Here is a 26,460-nt window from a genome sequence, read left to right as displayed (position 1 = left end):
TGTACAATTTTTTCAGGCTGGTTAAACATGAGGGGCTTCTTGTTTGTGACACAGGTCATGTTGGTAGCAGTGGTTGTATTGGTCTTAAACAAAGATGGGCAAACAATTTAAAGGTAGAGGACAGGAATTCATGGCAAACTTGCTGTAGTTAAATAGCTTATTCTTAAGTTTAACTTGCGCCTATGAGTAATTTATTGTAAATAAAACAAGAGTAAAAACAAAATATTATTGATAAATGAAATTGTAGGTTTAACGAATAAAACATGTTAAATCACTATGGTTTTGAAAGGAATATTGAACATTTATATGAATAGTCTGAGTGTTGGTTTTGATATGCATTATAAAAAAATGTTAAATACAACTTTTTAAGAAATAAAAATACAACAATATTTAACATGAAAAGTATGAACTTTGTTTGGTTAATGAATTGATTAGAAAAATAAAATTAAGTAAAATAATGAAGAATTAAAAGTAAATTAAGATGGTAAGTTAACATAGACATTACAAAGTGTGCACTGTATGTTATCGGTAATGTGGTTAGTGAAGACATTACAAAGTGTGCACTGTATGTTATCGGTAATGACTGGTTAGTGAAGACATTACAAAGTGTGCACTGTATGTTATCGGTAATGTGGTTAGTGAAGACATTACAAAGTGTGCACTGTATGTTATCGGTAATGTGGTTAGTGAACTACAAAAGTAAATATTTAAAGGCTGTTAATACATCATTATTAAATGATTAAATGAGTATTAAATTGTTTAAATGTTAGGACCATTTTCAAGGGGATCAGAAAGCCTTTGAAGAGCCTGTATTGGTTCGATTGCATTGCATGTGTTCACTGACTTTGTAAAGTTGTCTGCTATAAACAGATCTAACAAGGTATTTAAGTAGATTGTATGAAGACTGTGCATCTAGTTTAAACACACAAACTTTGATAGCGTCTGTGTTGCTTTAATCATAAGGACTTGTATATATTTGAGACATGGACTTGTATATATTTGAGACATAGAAAAAAGTTGAAGTAAATGATAAGTTTTTGTTTTAGACTTTAGCAGATATAAGTGCAAAAATTGGAAACATTTGATGCAGCTGCTAGATTCTCTTTGATTGTCACAGATGTGCTGCTGGCTTTGTGGGTTATTGTCCCCTACCAGTGAAACCGGAGGGGACTTGTGGTCTGTCAGTCTGTCTGTCAGTCAGTCAGTCACACTTTTCTGGATCCTGAGATAACTTTAAAAGTTCTTAATATTTATTCATGAAACTTGAAACATGGATAGATGGCAATATGGAGATTATGCACGTCATTTCATTTTGTGCGTACGTCAAAAATTGTGGTTGCTATGGCAACAAATAAATAAAAAAATTATTTTTTTACTGACAATGGTGGAGTTTCACTGGTAGGGGACCATATCGCTTGGCAATCTCTTGTTTATAATCCTATTTAATGGCCCTTGATTCTGGGTTTCCTAATGATGGACTGTACAATGATTGATCCTTGTAACTGATCTCTTTAAGTTCTGGGGCATTTGTTCGGTTATAATCATGTTTGAATAATATGACAATAAAATGTTATGATTTTCTTTAAGCAATCTAATAAAAATTAAATAAGCCATTGTGTTTTTGTTGTGTGCACCTGTGCGTGAACGTAAATCAAGCCTTGAATTAATAACTGACATACAATTATCTCATTAAGAAAATAATGGGCTGATTACAAATACTGACTGAAAGCGGATGCATTGACAAGAACAAGAAATAACTTTACCTGGTCTGTCCTATCATTACACATCAGTAAATCCCCGTAGTTTAAACCTATTTATTTTAGCTCCATTGAATAGACAGCCTAAGGCTTATTTTGAATGCTCTTGAGACCATTTCCCAGGACTAGAACAGTACAGGGCTCAGCCTAGGTTCAAACTTGAGGGAGAAGTGACTTCTGTTCGGCGTTTAATAAAATCTTCACTTGTTTTATACCCTTCATAACACCAAGCCTTAGTATCATCATCAATGACAAACAATATTTTCAAATTCAATAAATCCTTACATATTAAGTCACATAAATCAATTTATACAAATAAAACTTGTGATTTCCATGTGCATCATAAAAATAAACAGTACTTTAATAATGCAATGACAATCCAAACACTATTTACATCATAATGTACATGATAATTAATCAGTGATTTTTTTTCACCCAATTGGTAACGGGTCCGGTACCCATTCTATTGGGAATTCTTCGCGCCGTGAAATCACCAAATTGGGGTAAAAACGTGTCGTAAAAAAACACAATCTTAATGCATTGGACATATAGTATATCTATTATACTCAAACCCGGTTAACTCGCGGGTCGGGTCGAGTCGCGGTATTTCATAAGCGCCCTCTGGATTTTGTTTATAAACAAACCTGCATGACCTGCTTGTCAAATCTGACAGAAAAATCTCTCGCTACAGATTGGAATCGATTTTGGGTAATTAAATGCTGTAAAACTCAGACTTTAACAATATTTGAATTTTTTAAGTTCAGTTAATTGTCGCAACGAAAAATACGACATTGCTTGAAAATAACTGTGCTATTAATTTTATGTGTTGTCTTAAATCCATATATTTAAATTTTTATATACTTTATTGATTGGTACTTTGAATGGTATGTGAGAGGTTTAATTATTCATGTTCAATTTAAAATTAGTACTGTTTAACCTATTTACCGCGAATCTACCGGAAGAAAAAATATACAACAATAGCGGCAGTGGTGTTGAATTTGTTTCTACGGCAGTTAATATTGAAGGATTTTCGTCATAAAAAGGCAGTTTTCCAATAAAATTAAGTTAAATATGTGCACTTGAGAATGCCTTACCTGTTTAACTTTAATAATCCAAATTTTCCTTGTTGTTTTCTGGTTTAACAAATCTTATCAACCGTTTGTTAAATCCAGTTAATGCTTTCTCCATTATTGAATCACCATTACTTGTAATTTGAATCGCCAGCTTTGAATTGAACGCGGGTTGAATGTTACAATACGTCAGCCATTTGCAATGTCGAAGGTCATGACGTAGCAATTTAATTCTACTCGGATAATTTTCGAGGAAATGTGTTTTCTCAATGTCTATTGTGTAGTATTAGGACTTGTTAGTATAAAGATATGCAGAACTGAGAACTATCAAAACTGTCGGGGAAATGACACTCGCTTTGATCTTTTGATGTAAACCGTTATTGTTTGGAGTGAATGCCCATGTATGTTAGTTGCCTAGATAAGCTTTCACAGCAGTCGATCTTTTGCTGTGATAATAAACTGATAACATAACAAGCGTCAGCGATGACTTTATGACATGTGAAAATAGAGAATTTTTAGATGAAAAAGTTGAGAGAAAAAAACATCGATGTTGTAAAAAAAGAAGGCAAAGTCAACTTCTCCTTCATGTAATTTAAGAGCGACATTACTATGTCTACCGGGGAGGGGGGGTGAGATCTAAACAACACTCCCACTGAGGGGATCAAACCCATGACCTCCAGATTGCTAGGCGGACACCTTATCCACTACTCCATGGTGACATTAAATCCCTTAATGGTTTTTCAACTCATAAATTCATCTATCCTGATTCTATTTTCTGATGTGAAGTCTCTTTTTTATGTGTTATTTTGACCCATGGGCAGTTAATAACTAATACAGATGAAGTATTTACTTGAACAAATAACTAATACAGATTAAGTATTTGTTTTGAAAAAAATCATGACATTTATGAAAATTGTTTGGACACTTAAGAATGCACTATAACCACAAAATGCAGACACTCATATAAGCAATTTCTGGCTAACATTGAAAAAAATGTGATTAATTAAGCATTGGATAAAATCAAACGTTTGCATTCAGTGATTATTTTTGCCCCCATTTACAGCCTCAAATAACAGACTTTCCCAATTGCAAAAACACATAAAGGTCGTTACCCAATAGCAAAAAGTAACATTTTCCCCCCAAAATCTGACCAAAATTTCCTCAAAAATATGCCAAACTTTACAAATAAAATCAATAATTGGTTTATTTAGTTTATTATACAGCAATTTAATTTCATAGCACTCAATAATATAAATTTAGAAAGCAGTATACTGTAATTTATAATCATATTATAACTTAATAATGTTATTTTTTTTCCAATTTAAAGGTCTATCATGCTTTTTATCCCAATCAAAAATGCACATGCTGTATAATTTAGAGCGAAAAAAAATCTCTGGCAAATGATGTTAGCACAATGGAGAAATGAAATGTCACATTTGTAAGTTCATAATCTTAGAACTGGGGGCGGGGTAGCTGGGACATGTATGGGTTAAAAATCCCATTCTCGCAAGTGAGTGTTCAATTTTTTCAAACAGATCATGATCTTGTAATAAATGGGTTATATGAAAAATTTAATGCATGTCACGGACCACTTTGTTTATATTTATACATCAACAGTAAAAAGTTTGCATCAGGAAAACACGACACAGAGGTAAACAAAACATCGTTATGTAAACATGCTATTGAACAGCTTTATGTAAGGTAACATAAGTACTCCACAAAGTTACATGCTACATTCACACGGCCATTTACATCAAATCATACAGGAAGTTTGGTCGTTAACTTTTGCTGTTTTTGTGTTATTACATGCTCAGGCATTTAACACATTGTTTTTGGTTTTATCTTTCCTTACACCATTTTAACAGTTGCCTGCTAAATGTAACATTGTGTGATAGAACTGTGATGTACAGTATAAAAAATGATTTAATGCCTGTAAGGATCTACAGTTTCTTTGTGTAACATGTAACACGATTCTGTCAATATGTTTGTATATAGAGCAAAGTGTTCAATAGTCATAGCTGCAGGTATAAACAGGCATGTACCTCTACTTAACTATATTTTATCATCTAATGACATGTAAATATTGGAACAAATATTGACCTGGTTATCAGCTTTGTTATTGATCCTGTATTGCTGTTGTAAAGAAAGGCACATTTCTAATATGAACAATGTCAACTCAGTTTCACATTATCACATCTCACACAGATCAGGGATTTTTTTCACTATTTTTTAGGGACCTAGACCAGAATAACTTTCATTTTGGAATACAAAACTAATTATTGTTTGTTTAACCCTCTACCACTTAGATACGCATTTTCAAGCATTTGTAGTCCGTTAGAAAATTACATTTTATTTAAGACCTTTCTTATTATATTCAAGTTGTAAAGGCTTCATTTCCATCCCTAAGATACTGATGAGCAGCAAACAGAATACAACCTGAACAGACTGCGAGTTTCTCGCAGGCTTTTCTTGTTTATGCTGTTTGCAAAAGCCATTTTCACTTTGCTTCTTATGGGTTAATTGTATTGAAATGATTATTTATTCGTCATAAAAAAGGATCATTCAGATCATGTGACTAAAGCCTTTGAAACATTTGAAAGGCAAACAATCAATTGGAAATTTTGGGACTAAATTTGGGAATAGCAAATACGTTTTTGCTAATGGATTATGAACAAATCAGGGCTATTAAATTTGCCAATAAAATGTATTGAATGGGGGGGGGGGGCATTGAATATCAATTGTTTCTTTGTAATGAAAAAGGAGGAAATGGTCTTGGTATACATGTCTGTAAATGAACAGACTACTGATGTGAAGCATGATTGTACAATCATGGCCTATGTTGTTAGAAAACAGTAAAAGTACAAGTGACTATTTTGCAAATCAATGAGGTATTGCTCTGGAATGAAGTACATGTTTTATTCGATGAAAGATCAACTACAAAAGCTTTTATAATCATGAAAAGATTACAATCAGTCCCGATATTCGGCCCCATTCCCCTAAAAAAAAGAGTATATATTTTCCCCCCATTTTGTAAAAAAAAATCCCCTAGAGAAGTTTAAAAAAAAAAAAAAAAAAAAAAATTTTTTTTTTTTTTTTTTTTTAAAGAACTGTCTCATAATCATGATAAATATATCTCAAATTTATTTCATAAACAACTAACAAAGTATATAACTATAAATTGTATTATTTTGAATTATTATAAAGAGTTATATTAAATAGTTTTTCCCAAATCAGTTGACTTTTCACATTAATTGCATTTTTCTCCCAAAATGGCCAGGAAAAGGCCTGATGTATCTATATTGTGTCAATACTTGTTGATATAATCATTCCAATTTGGTCCATTATATTGATAAAAAATGCTCAAATTTGCCATTTTGTCGATTTAAAAGATCCCAATTAGACTCAAAATGGCTCAGAAAACTGAGACTGTGCATGAAGGCTGAACTGTCTGAAACTAATGTTGAAAAAATCATTGATTTATATTTTAATTTTAAGAAAAAGGACAAAGACATTCAGCTGTGAATATTATATTTATATAAACATGTGAATTAATATAATAAATATCATTACATATAAACAAGTGAATTTTTAAATTTTCCCCTTTTCCTAAAAAACGACGCATTTTTTCCCCTTTGGACAGGCCCCGCCACCATTCCCCTATAAGTGAAAAAAAACACTGTCAGTGCAGTATACTGTCTATGTTGTTATTTAAGTTTATCAGTTACTATTCTGTACAGTTACTGATAAACTTAAATAACAACATAGACCTTGTACTCCACTATTTTTGCTACCGTTAATATATGTATGAAAGCAACAATGCATCTCACACACAGGTAGTGGTTAATGGCTGACTAAGACAGTTGACAAGGAAGAACTGATCAGACAGTCATGTATACATAAATAAATGTACAGTTAACAAGTATGTGTCCATATGAGCCACTTAGTGAGGTTTTGGGGTCAAAGAGCGTGGGTGTGTACTGCGTTGGAATAATTGATAGAGTAGTCTCATTGATCCAATGGACACTTTTACTTCTATTCAATATTTTAAATATTTATTTCCTTGGGTGGTTGTTTTCATATTAAGTTTTCAGTGTCCTGTAATTAGCTCATCTATTTAAAAAAAAATAAAATGAGCTATTGTCATCACCTTGGCGTCGGCGTCCGGTTAAGTTTTGTGTTTAGGTCCACTTTTCTCAGAAATTATAAACGCTCTTTCATTCAAACGTGGTACACTTACTTACTATCATGAGGGGACTGGACAGGCAAAGTAAGATAACTCTGGTGTGCATTTTGACAGAATTATGTGCCCTTTTTATACTTAGAAAATTGATAATTTGGTTAAGTTTTGTGTTTAGGTCCATTTTATTCCTTAAGTATCAAAGCTATTGCTTTCATACTTGCAACACTTACTAACTATCATAAGGGGACTGTGCAGACAAAGTTATGTATTTATAATTATTTTTTTACGTGTCCAAAAACTTAGATACAATAAATATTCACAAAATACAGGTGTCCGAAAACTTAGAGTCGAAATTGAAGTGTTCGAAAATAGCATCAATTGTATCAACGACTACCGGTTATCTAAGCACGCGCTTGTAAAATACCATGCTGTATAGTATAAATTACAGTTATATATGTTTGCACTGCATTTTAAATCATTGTAAATGCTTAATTTATTTGACAGAAAGTTACTACAAGGTTTTTTTTGGACCAACAAGTTCAAAAATGAGCATGTGTTGTACCGATACTCGCTAGTATGAACTTGTAATTAACGCAATAAAAAGCAAACTATGAATTCTTTGTTTGTTCATTTCCGATAGTTGTTGTCTAACACCTTCCATTGTTCGTAAAACTTGCAATAGGGTGCATGACACTTTGAAGCGTTTAGTTTTTGTCACAGTTATTTTACTGAGAAGGGGTAGCACCATTGCGCTAGATAATTGAACTGTTAATTGGCACTACCCCTGGTAATTGTTATAACGCTTATGCTATTGGGTGAGGCCATTGTTTAATATCAGTTTACAAGGTTATTTACCCAATAACACAATAAAACCCCATGATCGAAGTGTCATTAGGTATCGAAAACAGGACCTAAATTTGGTAAAATAGAGCTGTAAAATATACTGTCCGAAAACTAAGAGACATTAATTATGGACGAAAACTTGTGTGTCGAAAATTAATAGTCATGAAAAATAATTATTTTTGCTAAAAAAGGGGTGTCCGAAAACTTTGAGTGTCCGAAAACATAGAGTAATTATGGTAACTCTGACTGGCATTTTGACAGAATTATGTGCCCTTTTTATGCCCCCGGTAGGGTGGCATATAGCAGTTGAACAGTCTGTCAGTCAGTATATCAGTATGTTTGTATGCCAGTCTGTCCGTTCGTCTGAAAAAAAACTTTAACGTTGGCCATAACTTTTGCATTATTGAAGATAGAAACTTGATATTCGGCATGCATGTGCATCTCACGGAGCTGCACATTTTGAGTGGTGAAAGGTGAAGGTCAAGGTCATCCTTCAAGGTCAAATGTTTAATATATGGCGTCTGTCCGTCTGTCCAAAAACTTTTACATTGGCCAAAACTGTTTCACTATTGAAGATAGCAACTTGATATTTGGCACGCAGGTGTATCTCATGGAGCTGAACATTTTGAGTGGTGAAAGGTGAAGGTCAAGGTCATCCTTCAAGGTCAAATGTCAAATATATGGCTTTTGTCTGTCCGAAAACTTTAACATTGGCCATAACTTTTTCAATATTGAAGATAGCAACTTGATATTTGGCATGCATGTGTATCTCATGAAGCTGCACATTTTGAGTGGTGGAAGTTCAAGGTAAAAAAATTCAAAGCGGCGTTCTCATGAAGTGGCACATTGTGAGTGGTGGAAGTTCAAGGTCAAGGTCATCCTTCAAGGTCAAAGGTCAATTTTTTTTTTTAGCTCACCTGATTGCTCAGGTGAGCTTTTCTGACCGGTCTTTGTCCGTCGTATGTCCGTCCGTCCGTTAACATTTGCTCGTAAACACTCTAGAGGCCACATTTCATGTCCCTTTTTCATGAAACTTGGTCAGAAGCTTTGTCCCAATGAAATCTCGGCTGAATTCGAAACTGGGTTGTGTCGGGTCAAAAACTAGGTCACTAGGTAAAAAAAAAAGAAAAACCTTGTGAACACTGTAGAAGTCACATTTCATGCCCAATCTTCATGTTACTTTGTCAAAATGTTTGTGTATGAGTCTCTGTATTAAGTCTATATTTGTACACAATATATGTAAAACAGAAGACCATTCCTAAGAATTTCATCCACCAGCTTTTGTTTATATTCTACAGGTTCCAAGATCGTGTGTGCGTACTGGTTTAGCCTATATCACGAGTGGAGGTTACTCCACATCACATGGAAAACGGCAGATCCTTTCAACCACCGCCGAAGAGACCTAGACACGACCTTCCTCCCACCAGTAAGCTCAATAGCCCTTTTATAGCTTCGCAGCCTTCTGCTTGTTTTTTCAAAATTAATGAACTCTTTTAGTTACATTTTTAGTGAGTGGTGGAAAGTTTTTGATTCCGGTCTTTGTCCGTCGTCCGTCCGTTAACATTTGTTCGTAAACATTCTAGAGGCCACATTTATTGTCCGATCTTCATGAAACTTGTTCAGAAGCTTCGTATCAATGAATTCTCGGTCGAGTTCGAAACTGGGTCGGGCCGGGTCTTAAACTAGGTCACTAGGTCAAAAAAAAGAAAAAACTTGTAAACACTGTAGAAGTCACATTTCATGCCCAATCTTCATGTAACTTTGTCAAAATGTTTGTCTTAATGATATGTTGATTGTGTTCAAAAGTGGTTCCGGTCCGTTGAAAAACATGGCCGCCAGTGGACGGGGCAGTTTTCCTTATTTGGCTATAGAGAAACCTTGTAAACACTTTGGAAGTCACAATTTTTGCCCAATTATCATGAAAGTTGGTCAAAACATTCGTTTTATTGATTCTTGGACGAGTTAGAAAATGGTCCAGATCTGTGAAAAAACATGGTAGCCAGTGGGCGGGGCATTTTTCTCTCTATGTATATAGTGAAAACATGTGAACACTCTAGAAGTCACATTTTTGGCCCAATTTTCATGAAATTTTGTCAGAACTTTTGTTTCCTATATATGTGAGTTAAGTTTGAAAATGGTTCCGGTCCGTTGAAAAACATGTTTGCCAGGGGGACGTGGCAGTTTTCCTTATATTTATATAGTAAAAAGGCTTGCAAACAATCATGAATTAAGGTCATGTAACATGTGAGACAACTCTTCTGAATATTGCATTTAAGAATACAGTAGTTTCTCCCCTGTCATTATTAATGTTTTCATAATAAAACAGTGTAGTTGTGTTTCATTTATGTGTTAATTGTTATTCGAGGTTGGATGTTTTTATGCCCCCTTTCGAAGAAAGGGGGCATATTGTGATCGGACCGTCCGTCCGTCCGTCTGTCTGTCTGTCCGTCTTTCCGTCACACTTTGCATTTAGGTTTCCAAAAATGCTCATAACTTCTATGTCCCTTGAGATATAACCTTCATATTTGGTATGCATGTGTATATGGACAAGGCCTTTCCTTACGCACACATTATTTTAGCTCTGTGACCTTGACCTTGAACTTAGGGTCCGCATTTAGGCTTCAAAATCTGCGTTTAGGTTTCGAAAAATGCTCATAACTTCTATGTCCCTTGAAATATAACCTTCATATTTGGTATGCATGTGTATATGGACAAGACCTTTCCATATACGCACACAATTTTTACCCCCTGTGACCTTGACCTTGAACTTGGGGTCCGCGTTTAGTTTTCAAAATCTGCGTTTAGGTTTCGAACAAGCATTTTTCGGGGGCATTTGTCTTCCGATGGAGACAGCTCTTGTTTGTTATTTACCTTATATAATGAACACGAAGACACATTCGAAATTAACAATCTGTAGTTCTTAGAACTAATTTCTAAATAAAATTGAGACCATGCCAAAAAACTAATATTTTCAATTTTTATTCCCCCTGAAGGAGAGCATATAGTGATCGGACCGTCCGTCTTTCCGTCACACTTTGCGTTTAGGTTTGCATGTAGTTTTCGAAAAATGCTCATAAGTTCCTTGTCCATTCACATAGCAACTTGATATTTGGCATGTATGTGTATCTTATGGAGCTGCACATTTTGAGTGGTGAAAGGTCAAGGTCATCCTTCAAGGTCAAAGGTAACAAAAACATGTATCAAAGCGGCGCAGTAGGGGGCATTGTGTTTCTGACAAACACATCTCTTGTTTACTAATATATTCAGTTGAACTTAATTAACTTTAAATGAACGCAATGTTTGCTTTAAATTCCTAAACACAAATTTGCAGCACCATACCTCAATCCTAAAAAATGAAATTCAGTGGAAACAATTTTGCTAGAAATGACTTGCAATGACATTGACCCAAATGGCCCAAAATGCAATCCCACCCTAGGTATGCTTTTCAGATACAAACAATCAAAATTACCACTTAATAATTGCATCCCAACAATCAAAATTACCACTTAATAATTCCATCCGAACAAACAAAATTACCACTTAATAATTCCATCCGAACAATCAAAATTACCACTTTATAATTCCATCCCAACAATCAAAATTACCACTTAATAATTCTATCCCAACAATCAAAATTATCACTTAATAATTCCATCCCAACAATCAAAATTACCACTCAATAATTCCATCCCAACAATCAAAATTACCACTTAATAATTCCATCCCAACTTAAATTATTTTGTGAGAGTGAGACAATCTTCCTGTTTACAGTAACAATGACCGTGAATTCACTGGCCTCAATGATATCCATTGATATATTGGCCTGTACCTAGCTACACATAAAGTTTCAGCTCATCTCCATCCAAATTGAAGTTAATGAGTGTTATATATTATTTATTTGTTAACCTTTAACCACTTGGATTTTTACGCATTTTTAGTCCCTTAATAAGTTATATTAAATTGAAGACCTTTCTTACAAAATTTAAGTTTTAAAGGCTTGATGTCCAATACTTAGATACTGATGATTGGCAAACAGCATAAAACCTGAACAGACTGTCAGTTACTCACAGGCTGTTCTGGTTTAATGCTGTTTGCACATAGCCATTTTCAATTCGCTTCTGAGTGGTAAAGGGTTAAGCAACCCTGACCTTGACCCTTAATGCAACCCTTGATTTTGTCTATCTTTGAATCCCAAAAACTGTTCCAGTAAAATATTTTTGAAAAGTGCTTGATAAGAAAAATGGCTCATTAAGTAGACATATAATAATTTGAACTTGTTTTGCTAATTCAATAGATGAGTGAGAAACTAATGTATATGAAATTGAAATGTTGACCAGATAATCCCCAAAGTTTGCTATGTGTTTTCAGTGTCTATTTGCAGACCAATGCCCAACTGTTGCTGTATGTTTTCAGTGTCTATTCGCGGACCAATACCCAATGGGCCGATGCACCCGCGGCCCCTAATAGCCCTTCTGGACGGGAGAGACTGCTCTGTGGAGATGCCAATACTGAAGGACGTCGCCACGGTAGCATTTTGTGACGCCCAGTCCACATCAGAAATACATGAAAAGGTTTGACAATCGCCAAGTAGAATTTTATGGGTTAAGATGGCATTGTTTTGATAATTGCAACGGAGACTGTAAGACATATCTGGCTAGAGTTTGGTATCACAAGTTATGTATTAGTCTTACTTTGAAATGGCATTTCAGTGTTTTTCCCATTGAATATCAGAAGTGATTAATAATCAAGGTTTCAGTACATTTCTTAAATTTTAGGTACAGAAGGGCATGGCATTCATGGCAAGGCATGAAATTGTCTTGTGCATTTAGCAATCCAACAACAGTAACTCTTGCAATACATGCTAGTAAATATATGAAGGTAGTCTCCCATTTTAAGAACTTACTTCCTGGCACATGTACCTGTACTTTAATGTGCATTGTGGACACGCATTCAGTGTTTTTATGCCCCCGAATTGATAGATCGGGGGTATATTGTTTTTGGCCTGTCTTTCTTTCTTTCTGTCTGTCATTCTGTCCCAAAACTTTAACCTTACAGTAAAGTTTTGCAATATTTTTTGAAATAATGAACATAGCAACTTGATATTTGGCATGCATGTGTATCTCATGGAGTTGAACATTTTGAGTGTTGAAAGGTCAAGGTCATCCTTCAAGGTCAAAGGTAAAAAAAAGCGGCACATAAGGGGGTATTGTGTTTCTGACAAACACATCTCTTGTTCATATATTAATTGTTTAATGTAAATTATGAATTTCAAGAATATTGAACTATCTAAGCCAAATAGTGTTCAGTATTCTGAAAGTATGTTCTTTCAACAGAAAAAGAAACTGTTTATAATTACATTTTAGAGTTTTTCATACTAAACATTATTATGCCCCCCTTCGAAGAAGAGGGGGTATATTGCTTTGCTCATGTCGGTAGGTCGGTCGGTACGTCCGTCCACCAGGTGTCGGTACGTCCGTCCACCAGGTGGTTGTCATACGATAACTCAAGAACGCTTGGGCCTAGGATCATGAAACTTCATGATCATGACTCGCAGATGACCCCTATTGATTTTGAGGTTACTAGGTCAAAGGTCAAGGTCACGGTGACTCGAAATAGTAAAATGGTTTTTGAATGATAATTCAAGAATGCATACGCGGCCAACAGGGCACACTCTGAACAATATTACTGAAGCAACTGGTCTGTAATCCTAAATCTATAATTATCAGTCCAATGAAACATCATCCTTTTAGTAAAATACAGTGGATCAGTAAAAATATTATCAGAATATGAGATTTTTTGTATATTTTGTATATTAAATATTGTGTTAATGTTTAATTTTGTTGATTAATATAAATATAAGCAGGACAGGGGAGGTAATACACTACAGGGGAAACAAATGCAATAAGTTTAAATTTATTGTTACAGATTTGCCTCCCTTGTAATATAATTAAATTTTACCAAATGTAAGGCTAACAGCATTTTTGTAATGCATACTACTACTACTACTACTACTACTGCTGCTGCTGCTGCTGGTGCTGCTGCTGCTGCTGCTACTACTACTACTACTACTTCTACTACTACTACTACTACTACTACTACTACTACTACTACTACTACTACTACTACTACTGCTGCTGCTGCTACTACTACAACTACTACTACTACTACTACTACTACTTCTACTACTACTACTACTACTACTACTACTACTTCTACTACTACTCTACTACTACTACTTCTACTACTACTACTACTACTTCTACTACTACTACTACTACTACTACTACTACTACTACTTCTACTACTACTTCTACTACTACTACTACTACTTCTACTACTACTACTACTACTACTACTACTACTACTACTACTACTACTACCACTTCTACTACTACTACTACTACTATTTCTTCTGCTACCACCACCTACTACTACTACTACTCTATTACTACTACTACTACTACTACTACTACTACTACTACTACTACTACTACTACTACTACTACTACTTCTACTACTACTCTACTACTACTACTACTACTACTACTACTACTACTACTACTATTTCTTCTGCTACCACCACCACCACCACCACCACCATTCACAGTGACAAAAAACGTATTCACACAATGGCTGCTACTACAACTTATAGCCCATATAGGGGGGGGGGGCATGCATGTTTTACAAACAGCCCTTGTTTAACTATTGTATAATTAATGATACATTCTATGATGACAAAATGATCCCATTAATGATTCAGAAATAAGGATGTTAATTGAAAGCTGTAAGTTGTTTTGTTAAACTGCAGTTTTATCTTGCAAGTCTGAATTTTGTGAAAGTTTGTACTTGTTTTATTATCAATGATTAATTAATTTCCTTTATCATCAAATGGAATTTAAATTCATTATGTTGAAATATTATTGTCTATGTTTACTTCTGAACAGTCACTTATTTTATAATGTTATGGTTCTTTAATCATACTTAGACAAGTGTAAATTTGAGACTATATAATGATTATAACTCAATGCCAGATTGCCCAACCTTTGTTAAGGGACACTACAAGTCTAACATCCAAAGTGCATTTATACACCATAGATTAAGTATTTAATAGCCACGCTTTAATGGAAATTAGTGTCAGCCTACTAACCACTGGCGCCAAAAATGTTTGGTGGGCCAGAGGCTTTCTGAGAAAACAAGTCTTCTATACAAGAACTATTGAAACAAGGCAGGAAAAAAGGAAGATTAACGATGGCCAGTATATTTGTTCCTTTATAACACTGGTGCTGGGCTTTTTATCTTGTTCCAGTGTTGTCAATACCACGTCATTGTGTGATTTTATTAGCTCGGCGTTTTCGGAGAAAACCCGAGGTATTATCATAGCCAGCTCGTCGTCCGACGTCCGCGTCTTGCTAAAACCTTAACATTTTGTTAACAAAGGTTTGCCTCTAAAATCAAATTGCTTCCACCTACAACTTTGAAACTTCATATGTAGATGCACCTTGATGACTTCTATAAGCCACACCCATTTTTGGGTTACTAGGTCAAAGGTCAAGGTCACTGTGACCTTTAAAAAAAATAATTTTGACGAGCTTTCATTTATTCAAAACTGCACCCGTAACCGAGCGTGGCACCCGTTATGCGGTGCTCTTGTTTAGGGCATTTTCACGACAGATAAGTGCATCATTAGTTTCATAACTTGTTTTACTCGGATCTTTACAACTTTGAAGAACCCATCAAATCTGTGTAGTTTCATATATATACTTACTTTGAATAGGATTTTTAAATGGGTTAGTGATTGTTTAACGCCATATTCAGTGGGTTTTCCAAAATCTAGCACTTCCTAGAGTAAGCCTATACCTGCAAACAAGGCCCAGTGTTGTTTTGACCATTTTGGGAATGGGGCAGGGTCCCTTTGAATTGGGAAAATTCGTGGCGTTTTGACTAAAATTGGGACATTAGTTTTGAAGAAGTTTTGCTAAAAAATGCTTCAAAATTGAGAATACAAGTGTTTTCAGAATTATATTTAGGTTGAGCTTATATGGATGGGAGTTGAACAAAATATTGAGATGTAATAAAACAAAAAACAAAGTTTGTTTTTTTTGGGGGGGGGGAGGGGGGACCTTACATTGGGGAATTTTTAGCTCCCATTCATGATAAAAATATATACTTTTGTCCATTGGGAATGGGGGCAATTACCAGACCCAATTTTGAATGACAGAAAAATAACACTGAGGCCTGTATATCATTCTGTGTGATCTGATTGCAGGTGTTAAATGAGGCAGTGGGGGCCCTCATGTGGCATTCTATCACGCTGACCAAAGAAGACCTAGAGAAGTTTAAGAGTTTACGTGTCATCGTGCGCATCGGGAGTGGCTTTGACAACGTCGACGTGAAAGCTGCTGGGGAGTTTGGTAGGTTTGGAGTCGGCGACATGTAATGGTATCAAATGAGTCGTGTTCTGAGAAAACTAACCTTAATGCATGTGCGTAAAGTGTCATCCCAGATTAGCCTGTGCAGTCCGCACAGGCTAATCAGGGACGATACTTTCCGCCTAAATTGGATTTTTGCTAAGAAGAGACTTCATTTCAACGAAAAACGTCATACAAGCGGAAAGTGACGTCCCTGATTAGCCTGTGCAGACTGGTACACTTTTGATATGTTTTTAAGGACCTTCTACCCTACCAGAATCATTTAATATACCTTTTGTAGCAACTTTTTGGTGATTGAAGGTATATTTTTCATACATTGACCCTACTACAGTTATGTAATTTTTGTTGAATTCTGATTTACCCCACCCACCTTTGAATGGGAATAAAACAACAAAGCCATGTCCGTTTTAGATGAAAATAGCATCAATGTAAAGAATATTGATGCCCGTACACTATACGCTATAAAGTTGAAATAATTTACAAAATTACAATCAACAGAAATGAAAGTTTGCACTCACTTTCAATTTTTATGCCTTTTTACGCCTTTTTTTTCCGCCTTGTTTTCTAAGGGACTACATATTTGTCAAAAGTGCGTATTTGAGTGATAAAGGAACAACTGGTAAAATAATAATTTCCCCTTCTATCATTGCAGGTATTGCGGTGTGTAACGTGCCCGGGTATGGAGTGGAAGAGGTGGCAGACTCAACAATCTGTTTGATCTTGAACTTATATAGACGTACATACTGGCTAGCAAATATGATACGCGAGGGGAAAAAAGTGAGCGGCCCGGAGTCGTTACGTGAGGCCGCAGCAGGGTCAGCAAGAATTCGCGGTGATACGCTGGGAATTGTGGGTCTTGGTCGCGTGGGACAGGCTGTGGCCTTGAGAGCAAAAGTGTTTGGGTTTAATGTAATTTTCTATGATCCGTATTTGCCAGATGGAGTGGAAAAATCATTGGGTGAGTTGGAGTTTGTTTGAAGGAAATGATAAAGAGTTTTATGGTAAACAATGATTAAGTTTGGCATTTTGAAAACAATTATATGAAGTAATTTTTTTCTCTTCAGAAAGTGTTTTGTTTTCAGGAGGTGATAGTGTTTTGTTTTCAGGAGGTGATAGTGTTTTGTTTCCAGAAGGTGATATGTGTTTAAAATAATGTTCAGGGGAGCAAAATTATGTGTTTAACCCTTTGTGCATGTCAAATGAGACATAATCGGAAAAATATAAGCAGACGTGTATATATGGTCTATACTGGATATCAAAATGCAAGTACCTCATAAGATATTAACAATTTCCAGTGGCTTGAATGCACATTGATCTCTGTTACACTAATTGATTTTTAGCTCATCTATTTTTTGAAAAAAAAAAAAATGAGCTATTGTCATCACCTTGGCGTCGGTGGCTGCGTCCGGTTAAGTTTTGTGTATAGGTCCACTTTTCTCAGAAAGTATCAACGCTATTGCATTCAAACTTGGTACACTACTTACTATAGAGGGGACTGGGCAGGCAAAGTTAGATAACTCTGATGTGCATTTTGACAGAATTATGTGCCCTTTTTATACTTAGAAAATTTAAAATTTTGTTAAGTTTTGTGTTAAGGTCCATTTTATTCCTAAAGTATCAAAGCTATTGCTTTCATACTTGCAACACTTACTAACTATCTTAAGGGGACTGTGCAGGCAAAGTAATGCAACTCTTATTGGCATTTTTGACAGAATTATGGGCCCTTTATACTTAGAAATTGAAAATTTGATTAAGTTTTGTGTTTTGGTCCACTTTACTCCTAAAGTATCATAAATATTGCTTTCATACTTGGAACACTTGCAAACTATCATAAGGGGACAATACAGGACAAGTTGCTGGTTGTAATTTTGACGGAATTATGGCCCTTTTTTGACTTAGTAACTTTGAATATATGGTTAAATTGTGTGTTTAGATCCACTTTACTTCTAAAGTATCAAGGCTATTGCTTTCAAACTTCAAATACTTTCATGCTATCATGAGGGTACTGTACCTGGCAAGTTGAATTTTATCTTGGCCTTTGAATGACCTTGACTATCAAGGTCAAATTATCAAATTTTGCTAAAATTGCCATAACTTCTTCATTTATGATTAGATTTGATTGATACTTTGACATTACAACTCTTACCTGACATACCACAATAGACTCCACCCAAACCATCCCCACGCCCCCCCCCCCCCCCCAGGTAATAAATGACTACAACCTCAAACAATACCCCCACGGCCCCCCCCTCCCCACCCTCACCATTTTTGTTTGAAACATGGTTAAAAAACAAAAAATATTTTTTTTTTAAATAACGTCCAGCCATCCCACCCAAGAATACCCCCCCAAAAAATAAAAAAAATAATAATAATTTTTTTTTGCATTTTTGGAAGATAATGTAATAAATGACCACACACCCACACTATACACCCCTCTCCACCCCACCCCTCCCTCCTTTGTGATTGAAGTATTGAGATAGGTCCCTTCACCTTTAAAAGAAAAATAGATGAGCGGTCTGCACCCGCAAGGCGGCGCTCTTGTTAAATATCAAAGCGCCACATTATAGTTGTTAAGAAGCATATTCCATTGAAGTAAAGTATACAGAGATGTCAATTTTCAGGATTATTCCTGAATTCAGGATTTAAGCCCTCAAGGAAAACTTTTGATATTGATATAAATCAGAGGATTGTTTTGGTTATTTTAAGCATTCGTGTCACAAAATGTCACTCTTTAACACAAATTATTGACCTTTGGCATATTGTTTACAAAGGAAACATAATTTAATGAATCATTAAAACTCTTTTGACTCTGGTCCCCAAATTCTAGGATGATTTTCAGGATTTTAGATTTCGGTAAATTGACACCCCTGAGTATATCAAAGTGTTACTGCTTTTGATAGCTTTATCAACTGTGTTACTTGTACCTATTGTATATATCCTTTTAAACACTCCCTCAGTAATAAATGTGCCCCTGATAAAATGCATGATGCCAGAGAGACACTTAAAATGAGGAATCTGGTCGTTCAAATTGCGAAACATGGGATTAATTCATAGGACTTAATAACTTGTCTATTTTGTAAGCAACAGGAGTCTATCAATTCTCGTGTTTTTGTCAATTGTGCACTGCATTTCATTCCACAGATTTAACAAATAATGATAATTTGCACTGTATCATCATTTTAATTGCTTTACTTCCAATGAAAAGAATTACATGAAACACAACAGCAGTGTTTTTTTCCACCATTTTGGGAATGGGGCAGGGTTCCTTCGGATTGGAAATAATCGCGACGTTTTTACCAAAATTGGGAAATTAGTGTTGTTGTTGTTTTTGCAAACAAACGCTTTAAAAATGGGAATTAAAGTGTTTTAAATATGAAATTTAATAAAGTGTAACTTGTGGAGCTGGATGGGAGAGGCACTAAATATCGCTAAACAAACAACAACCTTCAATTGGGAATTTTTAGGTCACATTTGGGAAAAATATATTCTTGTTTCCATTGGGAATGGGGTGGGATACCGGCCCTGATTTTGAAAAACAAAACAAAAACTGAACAACATCCATCTTCAATAAAGCTATCATACAGTATTTTGTTCACAATAATTCCACTTGGAATACTGGGTATTGACGATTGCTAAATGATTTTAAGGATAAATACAAAATGTTCTGTGGCTGAATATGTGTTATTCATACTAATTTGTTGCAGGTATTACACGGGTATATACGCTACAAGATCTACTGTTTCAAAGCGACTGCGTAACCTTGCACTGTAATTTGAACGAACATAATCACCATCTTATAAATGACTACACCATCAAACAAATGAGACCAGGTAAGAAATATGGTAGGTCTGCTTTTCAAATACAATCCCAAAAACATTTCAAAATCAAATTATGTTCATGAGTACAAGTATCACCTAAGTGAAAATATTGGTTGTATAGGCCACACTTAAATAGAATGTGTTGACCTTGAAGATATATTTAAAAGATATAGTTCAATACCCAGTTTCATGGGACAAAATCATTGTTTTCCGTTCTCTGATGTCATGGTTTAAAAAAAAATCATTAAAAAAAAATCACAAATCAAAAAAAACAAATCTATCAGAAAAAATACCAATTCTTGTGTTTAACTGAATGGCCCAATTAAAGCGAGATTAAACGATTTTGTCAAATATTTATGAATTTATATAAAATGTGTAAAAAAACTTGTTAAACATGTATTTCAATATAAATTAAAATAAAAGTTAAGAACATGTGTGGGAAAATGCGAAATAAGCCAGATGTTAAATTCTGAATTCGAAAATGTCTGTACAGTCGAAATTGCCAGCATGCATGAACGATGTTATCTAAATTTAGTTTAACGGTTCATTTTAAATTCCTGCAACGATATCTAATCATACGACACACAAACACTAACTAAAAAGACGAATGCTTCGGTTATTGTAGGAAATTATGTACGAAATATCTTCATCACAATTGGCTCAGGGCGCCTATTTGTCCTTGCTGCATTTTATGACATTTGTCTTCAATGTATAATTTTTCTTGCCTATTTTGTGTTATTGTAACATATTTTATCATTATATTACAATTTAACACATATAAAAAATCGTATAATCTCCCTTTAAAGGAATCTGTGTAAAACTGAACACAAATCACATCAAAACTGACAGGGTTACACCACTTTCCATATATATGTTGAGTACTTATTAGAGTTCGTCTATTTTAGGTGCATTCCTTGTGAACACGGCACGGGGTGGTCTAGTGGATGAACACGCCTTAGCCGCTGCATTGAAAGACGGCAGGGTTCGAGCATCAGCTCTTGACGTCCATGAAAATGAGCCCTTCGTGCTGGCATCAAGTATGTTCTCTTAGTCGTAGCTGAATGTTTTGTATCATAACTCTTTTCCGCTTAAAAGCACCACAGTGAAAATGCCTGTATGCAACCAGCATAAAACACGAACAGCCTGTGAGTTATTCGCAGTATGTTATTAAACAGGGATCATATTTTTTCGGTTTTGTCAGTCCTAGACCGATTGAGGTCATGAAAGACCGATTGAAAATCCCAAACAGACGGTCCGATTCTGTTTTCTGTCATGAAATTGAATACACAGTGCACATGCAAACACACCCTAATGACATTCTTATCTCGATTAGGTGTGATTAACCATTCGCTGCAGTCTCTAAACCGGTCAGGACCGGTTTATTGCACGTCAGACCAAGAATCAATACCTTGTGAACAGCGGATTGAAGACCCGTCCGCACCTTATATACTGAAAGCACACGCTGTACCTAAACAAAACATGCCCATACATTTTCCACCAGCGTAATAATCCGGTAATATAATTATGAATGAAGGTCGCGGATCTGATCGACAGAACAGCCGAAAGTTATTTTTATGTGCGAAACTTCACATAAAATAGTACACAAGAAAATTAATATACATTGTATAAATCTTTAGTAAAAAACGTGTTAGAATCGAAATAATTCGTGTACTTTGTAGTTTGTTGTTGAATAACCCACAACCGGAAAATTAGATGCGTGGTTTCAAATCATTCGTGCTTTGCACTCGTGATTTAATCCCTACGCATCTAAACTATCGGCCGTGGGTTATTTTGACAACAAACTATAACGTACACACATTATTTCTTAATTATTTGGTTTTGTTATTGTCAGTAGCCAACCTACGCACAGACATCATTATAGACTTACACAGATTAATAATGTTGACAATGTTCGATGAAAAAAGTCTGATAAAACAGCACACGAAACAACAAATGATAAAACCAGTTGAGAAAACTCGTATGTTCCGTTTAAAAAAATGCTTAAGGGAATTTTACTTGTACATTTATTAAACCACCTTCATGAATGGCAAAATCAATGGTTTATATTTTAACATAATTTGTCATGATTTCGGACATAAATTTTCGGATACTTTTTCCCCCATTTATATCCAGACTGATTGATGTTGCGGGAAAATATGATCCCTGTTATTAAAGGTTTCATGCTGTTTGCTGCTTATCAGTATGTTTGGGTTTGAAATGAAGCCCTTAATACTTGATTCTAACAAGAAAGGTCTTTAATTTTATTTGATTTTTCAAGGATTTCAAAAACATCAAAATGCATATGATGAGTGGTAAAGAATTAAATACTATTCAAGCAAAGGTTGTTTTCCAGGCCATCTATCTCAAAAGAGCACTGGACTCTAGATCTGATGATCAGTAATTTTATTCTTCACTCACACATATTTGTAGGCTTTGGTCAAGAAATGTTGCAAGTAGTTAACCCTGTACCACTTAAAAACTATTTTGACGCATTTGTAGTCCCATAGAAAGTTTAATTTAATTAAAGACCTTTCTTACAAGATTCAAGTTTTAAACTCTTCATTTCCAACCCTTAGACACTGATGAGTAGCAAACAACATAAAGCCTAAACAGACTGCAAGTTACTTACAGGCTGTTCTGATTTTATGCTGTTTGCAAATAGCCATTTTTAGCTCGACTATTATATATGAAATATATATATAGTGGAGCTATCCTACTCACCCCGGCGTCGGCGTCTGCATTAGCGAGCAAATGTTAAAGTTTTCATACTACCCCAAATATTTTCTTTGTCCCTTGACATATTGCTTTCATATTTTGCATACTTGTTTACCAACATGACCCCAACCTATAAACAAGAGCAGACAACTCTATCAAGCATTTTGTCATAATTATGGCCCCTTTTCCACTTAGAATATGCAGCAAATGTTGAAGTTTTCGTACTACCCCATTAATTTTCATTGTCCCTTGACATATTGCTTTCATATTTTGCAGACTTGTTTACCAACATCACCCCAACCTATAAACAAGAGCAGACAACTCTATCAAGCATTTTGTCATTGACAAAACAACACTTACCTGAATACCACAATGGATTCCACCCAAACAATACCCCACACCCCTACCCAGAATCCCTTCCCCCCCCCCCAACCCCCCAAATGTTTTTTCTTTTAAACATCATCTAATAAATTACCACACCCCACATTATACCCCCTCTCACCCCCTACCCCCTACCCCCCACCCCCCACCCAATTTTTTTTTAAACATCATCTAATAAATTACCACACCCCACATTAAACCCCCCTCTCACCCCCACCCCCCCCCTACCCCCCCCCCCCTCAATTTTCTTTTTAAACATCATCTAATAAATTACCCCCACCCCACATTATACCCCCCTCTCACCCCCCTTACACCCCCCTACATCCCCCCCCCCCCCAAAAAAAAAAAATAATTTTATTTCCTTTTTTTATTCTTGAAAGATCCTCTAATAAATTATTGAATATGAACAATTTCCCCATGATGGCTTACGTTATACTGGCAAGCACTCGCATAGTCGAGCTAGCTGTCCTCTGACAGCTCTTGTCACTTTGCTTCTGAGTGGGAAAGGGTTTAGTTGTCATTTTTGGGTTGAAGTATGTACATTTAGCACTGGTCAACCACTTAGGAATAATCTTGAAAAAGTGTGAGTAGGTAAACTGAGTGCTGTGTTATCACTCAAATACTGTTGAAAACAGTGAAAAATCGTAAAACAATTAAAATGTAGATTCTCTTAGACTTGCATATCACTGTTTTCCTATCGTTTCAATACTCTTCCCTATGAAATAATTTACACGTTATGAATTCTATCAAGATGTCCGTTTTCAATAGGTCTTTATGAAATAATGTACATGTTATTGTCCCCTACTGGTTTCACCGGAGGGGACTTATGGTTTGCGCTCTGTGTGTCCTTCAGTCTGTGAGTCTGTCACACTTTTCTTGATCCTGCGATAACTTTAATTAGAAGTTCTTAATATTTTTTCTTCAAACTTGAAACATGGATAGATGGCAATAAGGGTATTATGCACGTCATTTCATTTTGTTCCTACATCAAAAATTCTGGTTGCTATGGCAATAAATATAAAAAAATATAAAAAATACTGACAATGGTGGAGTTTCATCGGTAGAGGACAATATTGCTTGGCAATCTCTTGTTAACATAGTTTAACACATCTCTTCCTGACAGGTCCACTTAAAGACTGCCCCAATCTGATCTGCACGCCGCATTCCTCGTTCTACAGTGAGCAGAGCCTTACTGAGCTCAGAGAGATGGCCGCTGGTGAGATCCGGCGCGCTGTCGTCGGAAGAATACCCGACAGTCTGAGAAACTGTGTCAATAAGGAATACTTTCCTACGAAAGGTAAGCCCGGTACGTACATTTTTTGGACCTTTAAGAATTGAGATTCAACTAATATTTAACAAGAAGTTAATCATGTTTTGTCACAAGATCATGGTGATCAGTACACCAGTATTAACCCTTTCCCTCTTAGAAGCAAAGTGAAAATGGGCATACAGCAAAAAACCAGAACAGCCTGTGAGTAGCTCACAGTCCAGGTTTTATGCTGTTTGCTGCTAATAATAATATCAGCTAATGATATATAGTAATAATAAATAATATAATAATATCAGGGTTTTTTTCAGCACTGTCTGCGCCTCTGGAAAACGGAGGCACTCCCAAAGCAAACAGACCCGATCCCAAACCAAAATTATAAAAAAATCCCAATTTCCAAAAACAAAAAACAAAAACATATTTTTTATTTTATTTTTTTAAGATTGAAGTGTCTTATAACTTGTGTGACTAACCAGTGTTTGTTTTGGTCAACAATATCTGCTATAAGGTTTTTACTGTACAGTTCTTATCTCAGAGTGTAACTGTAACTGAAAAACAAAACTGCAGTACTTGAATAAACGAACATGCCCAATATTGCATCTGTTTATATAAAGAAGACAAAATAACAAAAGCAAATTTATTTGTTAAACCACTGAATTATTTAAGCATGATAAATTCACAATTTTTTTCCAAATGAGCCGTTTCATCGAAGCAAAATCCCAAAATGGCCAATTTTGTCGATAAAAAATTCTTAATATGGTCAGACTCCTTTTCCCAAAATAGGCAGAAAACCCCCTGATAATATATATGCTAATAATAATAATAACACTAAATAATATAGGCCATGCACTGTGAAACAGGGGTTTAATGCATGTGCTTAAAGTGTTGTCCCAGATTGCGGACTGCACAGGCTAATCAGGGACGACACTTTCCACTTTTATGATATTTTATGTTTTAAGAAAGTCCCTTCTTACCGAAAATCAAGTTTAGGCGAAAAGTGTTGTCCCTGATGAGCCTGTGTGGACTGCACAGGCTGATCTGGGACAACACTGAACGCACATGCATTAAACCCCCATTTCACAGAGCACCGATCATATGTGTTAAGGTTTAGTATTCACTAACCAAGACCTAAAACTCGAACTGGCTTTTACGCAGCATTATGCCCACGTTTATACTTTAAAAAGCCCTGCTAAAGTGCAAGATGAACGTATTTTAATTTTTGTATGCAACAAGTACATACTGTACACATGTCTGAATCCACAGATTTTGAAGCCCAGGCAATAGACCTTTGTTAATGAACCACAAAAATGCATGCAGTGAAATGATAATTGTTTTGAGAAATATTAACCCATTTATGCCTAGCGTCTAGAAAAAAGGCCTTGGCATGATGCGGCGTCTCTTCAGGGTCTGCACTGTTTGCTTGAAGGAGTTTCTATATAAAATATTCTAAATATAGAAATAAATATACTAGACATCCCTAATTTTGGAAATAAATTGATCCAATTTAGAAGGATGGGAGAGTCCACTTGGCATAAATGGGTTAATTGTTTTACAGTAATGCATTGTACCTTTATGTTCAATGCTGAATGCTGCAGAATTCTCAGTGCACACAATTGCTTTATTTGTATATATTTAGGTTTTAATATAGGTTATGAACATTTAGACAGGTAACATGTTAATATGTTGGGTGAAAGGCAACGTCTATTCCCAAATCTCCTGTACTAAGGAGATGTTTGAAAAGTATATGGTACCTTCAATTGCTGGAACACAGGCAGTTAACTAAACCCATTAACTAAACCCTTCTCATGATTTCAAACAAACTGATGTTATAAATGTTAAGGAACATTGCAAAAACATAAATTATGTATTAACTTCATGCATAAAAGAGTTTTATTTTTTGACTTGGGAGATTTTTGGGGATAGACATGTTTTACTGTTTGTTATATTGGTTTTTAGTTCTTGTCTTTTCGAATTTCTTTTTGTTTTTCATTTTAAAGTTA

General features: G+C 35.3%; 1 protein-coding gene across 10 annotated transcripts in view; it reads left to right on the top strand.

Moving 5' to 3' along the window:
* Positions 1-26,460, top strand: part of LOC127841986 (C-terminal-binding protein-like) — a 71,957-nt gene that overhangs the window by 40,228 nt on the left and 5,269 nt on the right. For 7 of the 10 annotated variants that reach the window (XM_052371253.1, XM_052371258.1, XM_052371256.1 and 4 more), the window contains exons 3-9: positions 9,149-9,276; positions 12,264-12,421; positions 16,117-16,261; positions 16,932-17,237; positions 19,984-20,109; positions 21,003-21,134; positions 24,317-24,499. In XM_052371253.1, coding sequence (XP_052227213.1) covers positions 9,213-9,276; positions 12,264-12,421; positions 16,117-16,261; positions 16,932-17,237; positions 19,984-20,109; positions 21,003-21,134; positions 24,317-24,499 — 1,114 coding nt within the window. In that variant the 5' untranslated portion in view covers positions 9,149-9,212. Of the gene's footprint in view, positions 1-9,148; positions 9,277-12,263; positions 12,422-16,116; positions 16,262-16,931; positions 17,238-19,983; positions 20,110-21,002; positions 21,135-24,316; positions 24,500-26,096; positions 26,128-26,460 lie in introns of all 10 variants that reach the window. The other 3 variants (XM_052371263.1, XM_052371262.1, XM_052371261.1) reach the window with 3 other exon arrangements.

This window comes from Dreissena polymorpha, chromosome 8, assembly GCF_020536995.1.
Source record: "Dreissena polymorpha isolate Duluth1 chromosome 8, UMN_Dpol_1.0, whole genome shotgun sequence".
Lineage (NCBI taxonomy): Eukaryota > Metazoa > Mollusca > Bivalvia > Myida > Dreissenidae > Dreissena > Dreissena polymorpha.
Note: the sequence above shows the minus strand (reverse complement) of the source record. Positions and strands in the feature narration are given on the sequence as shown.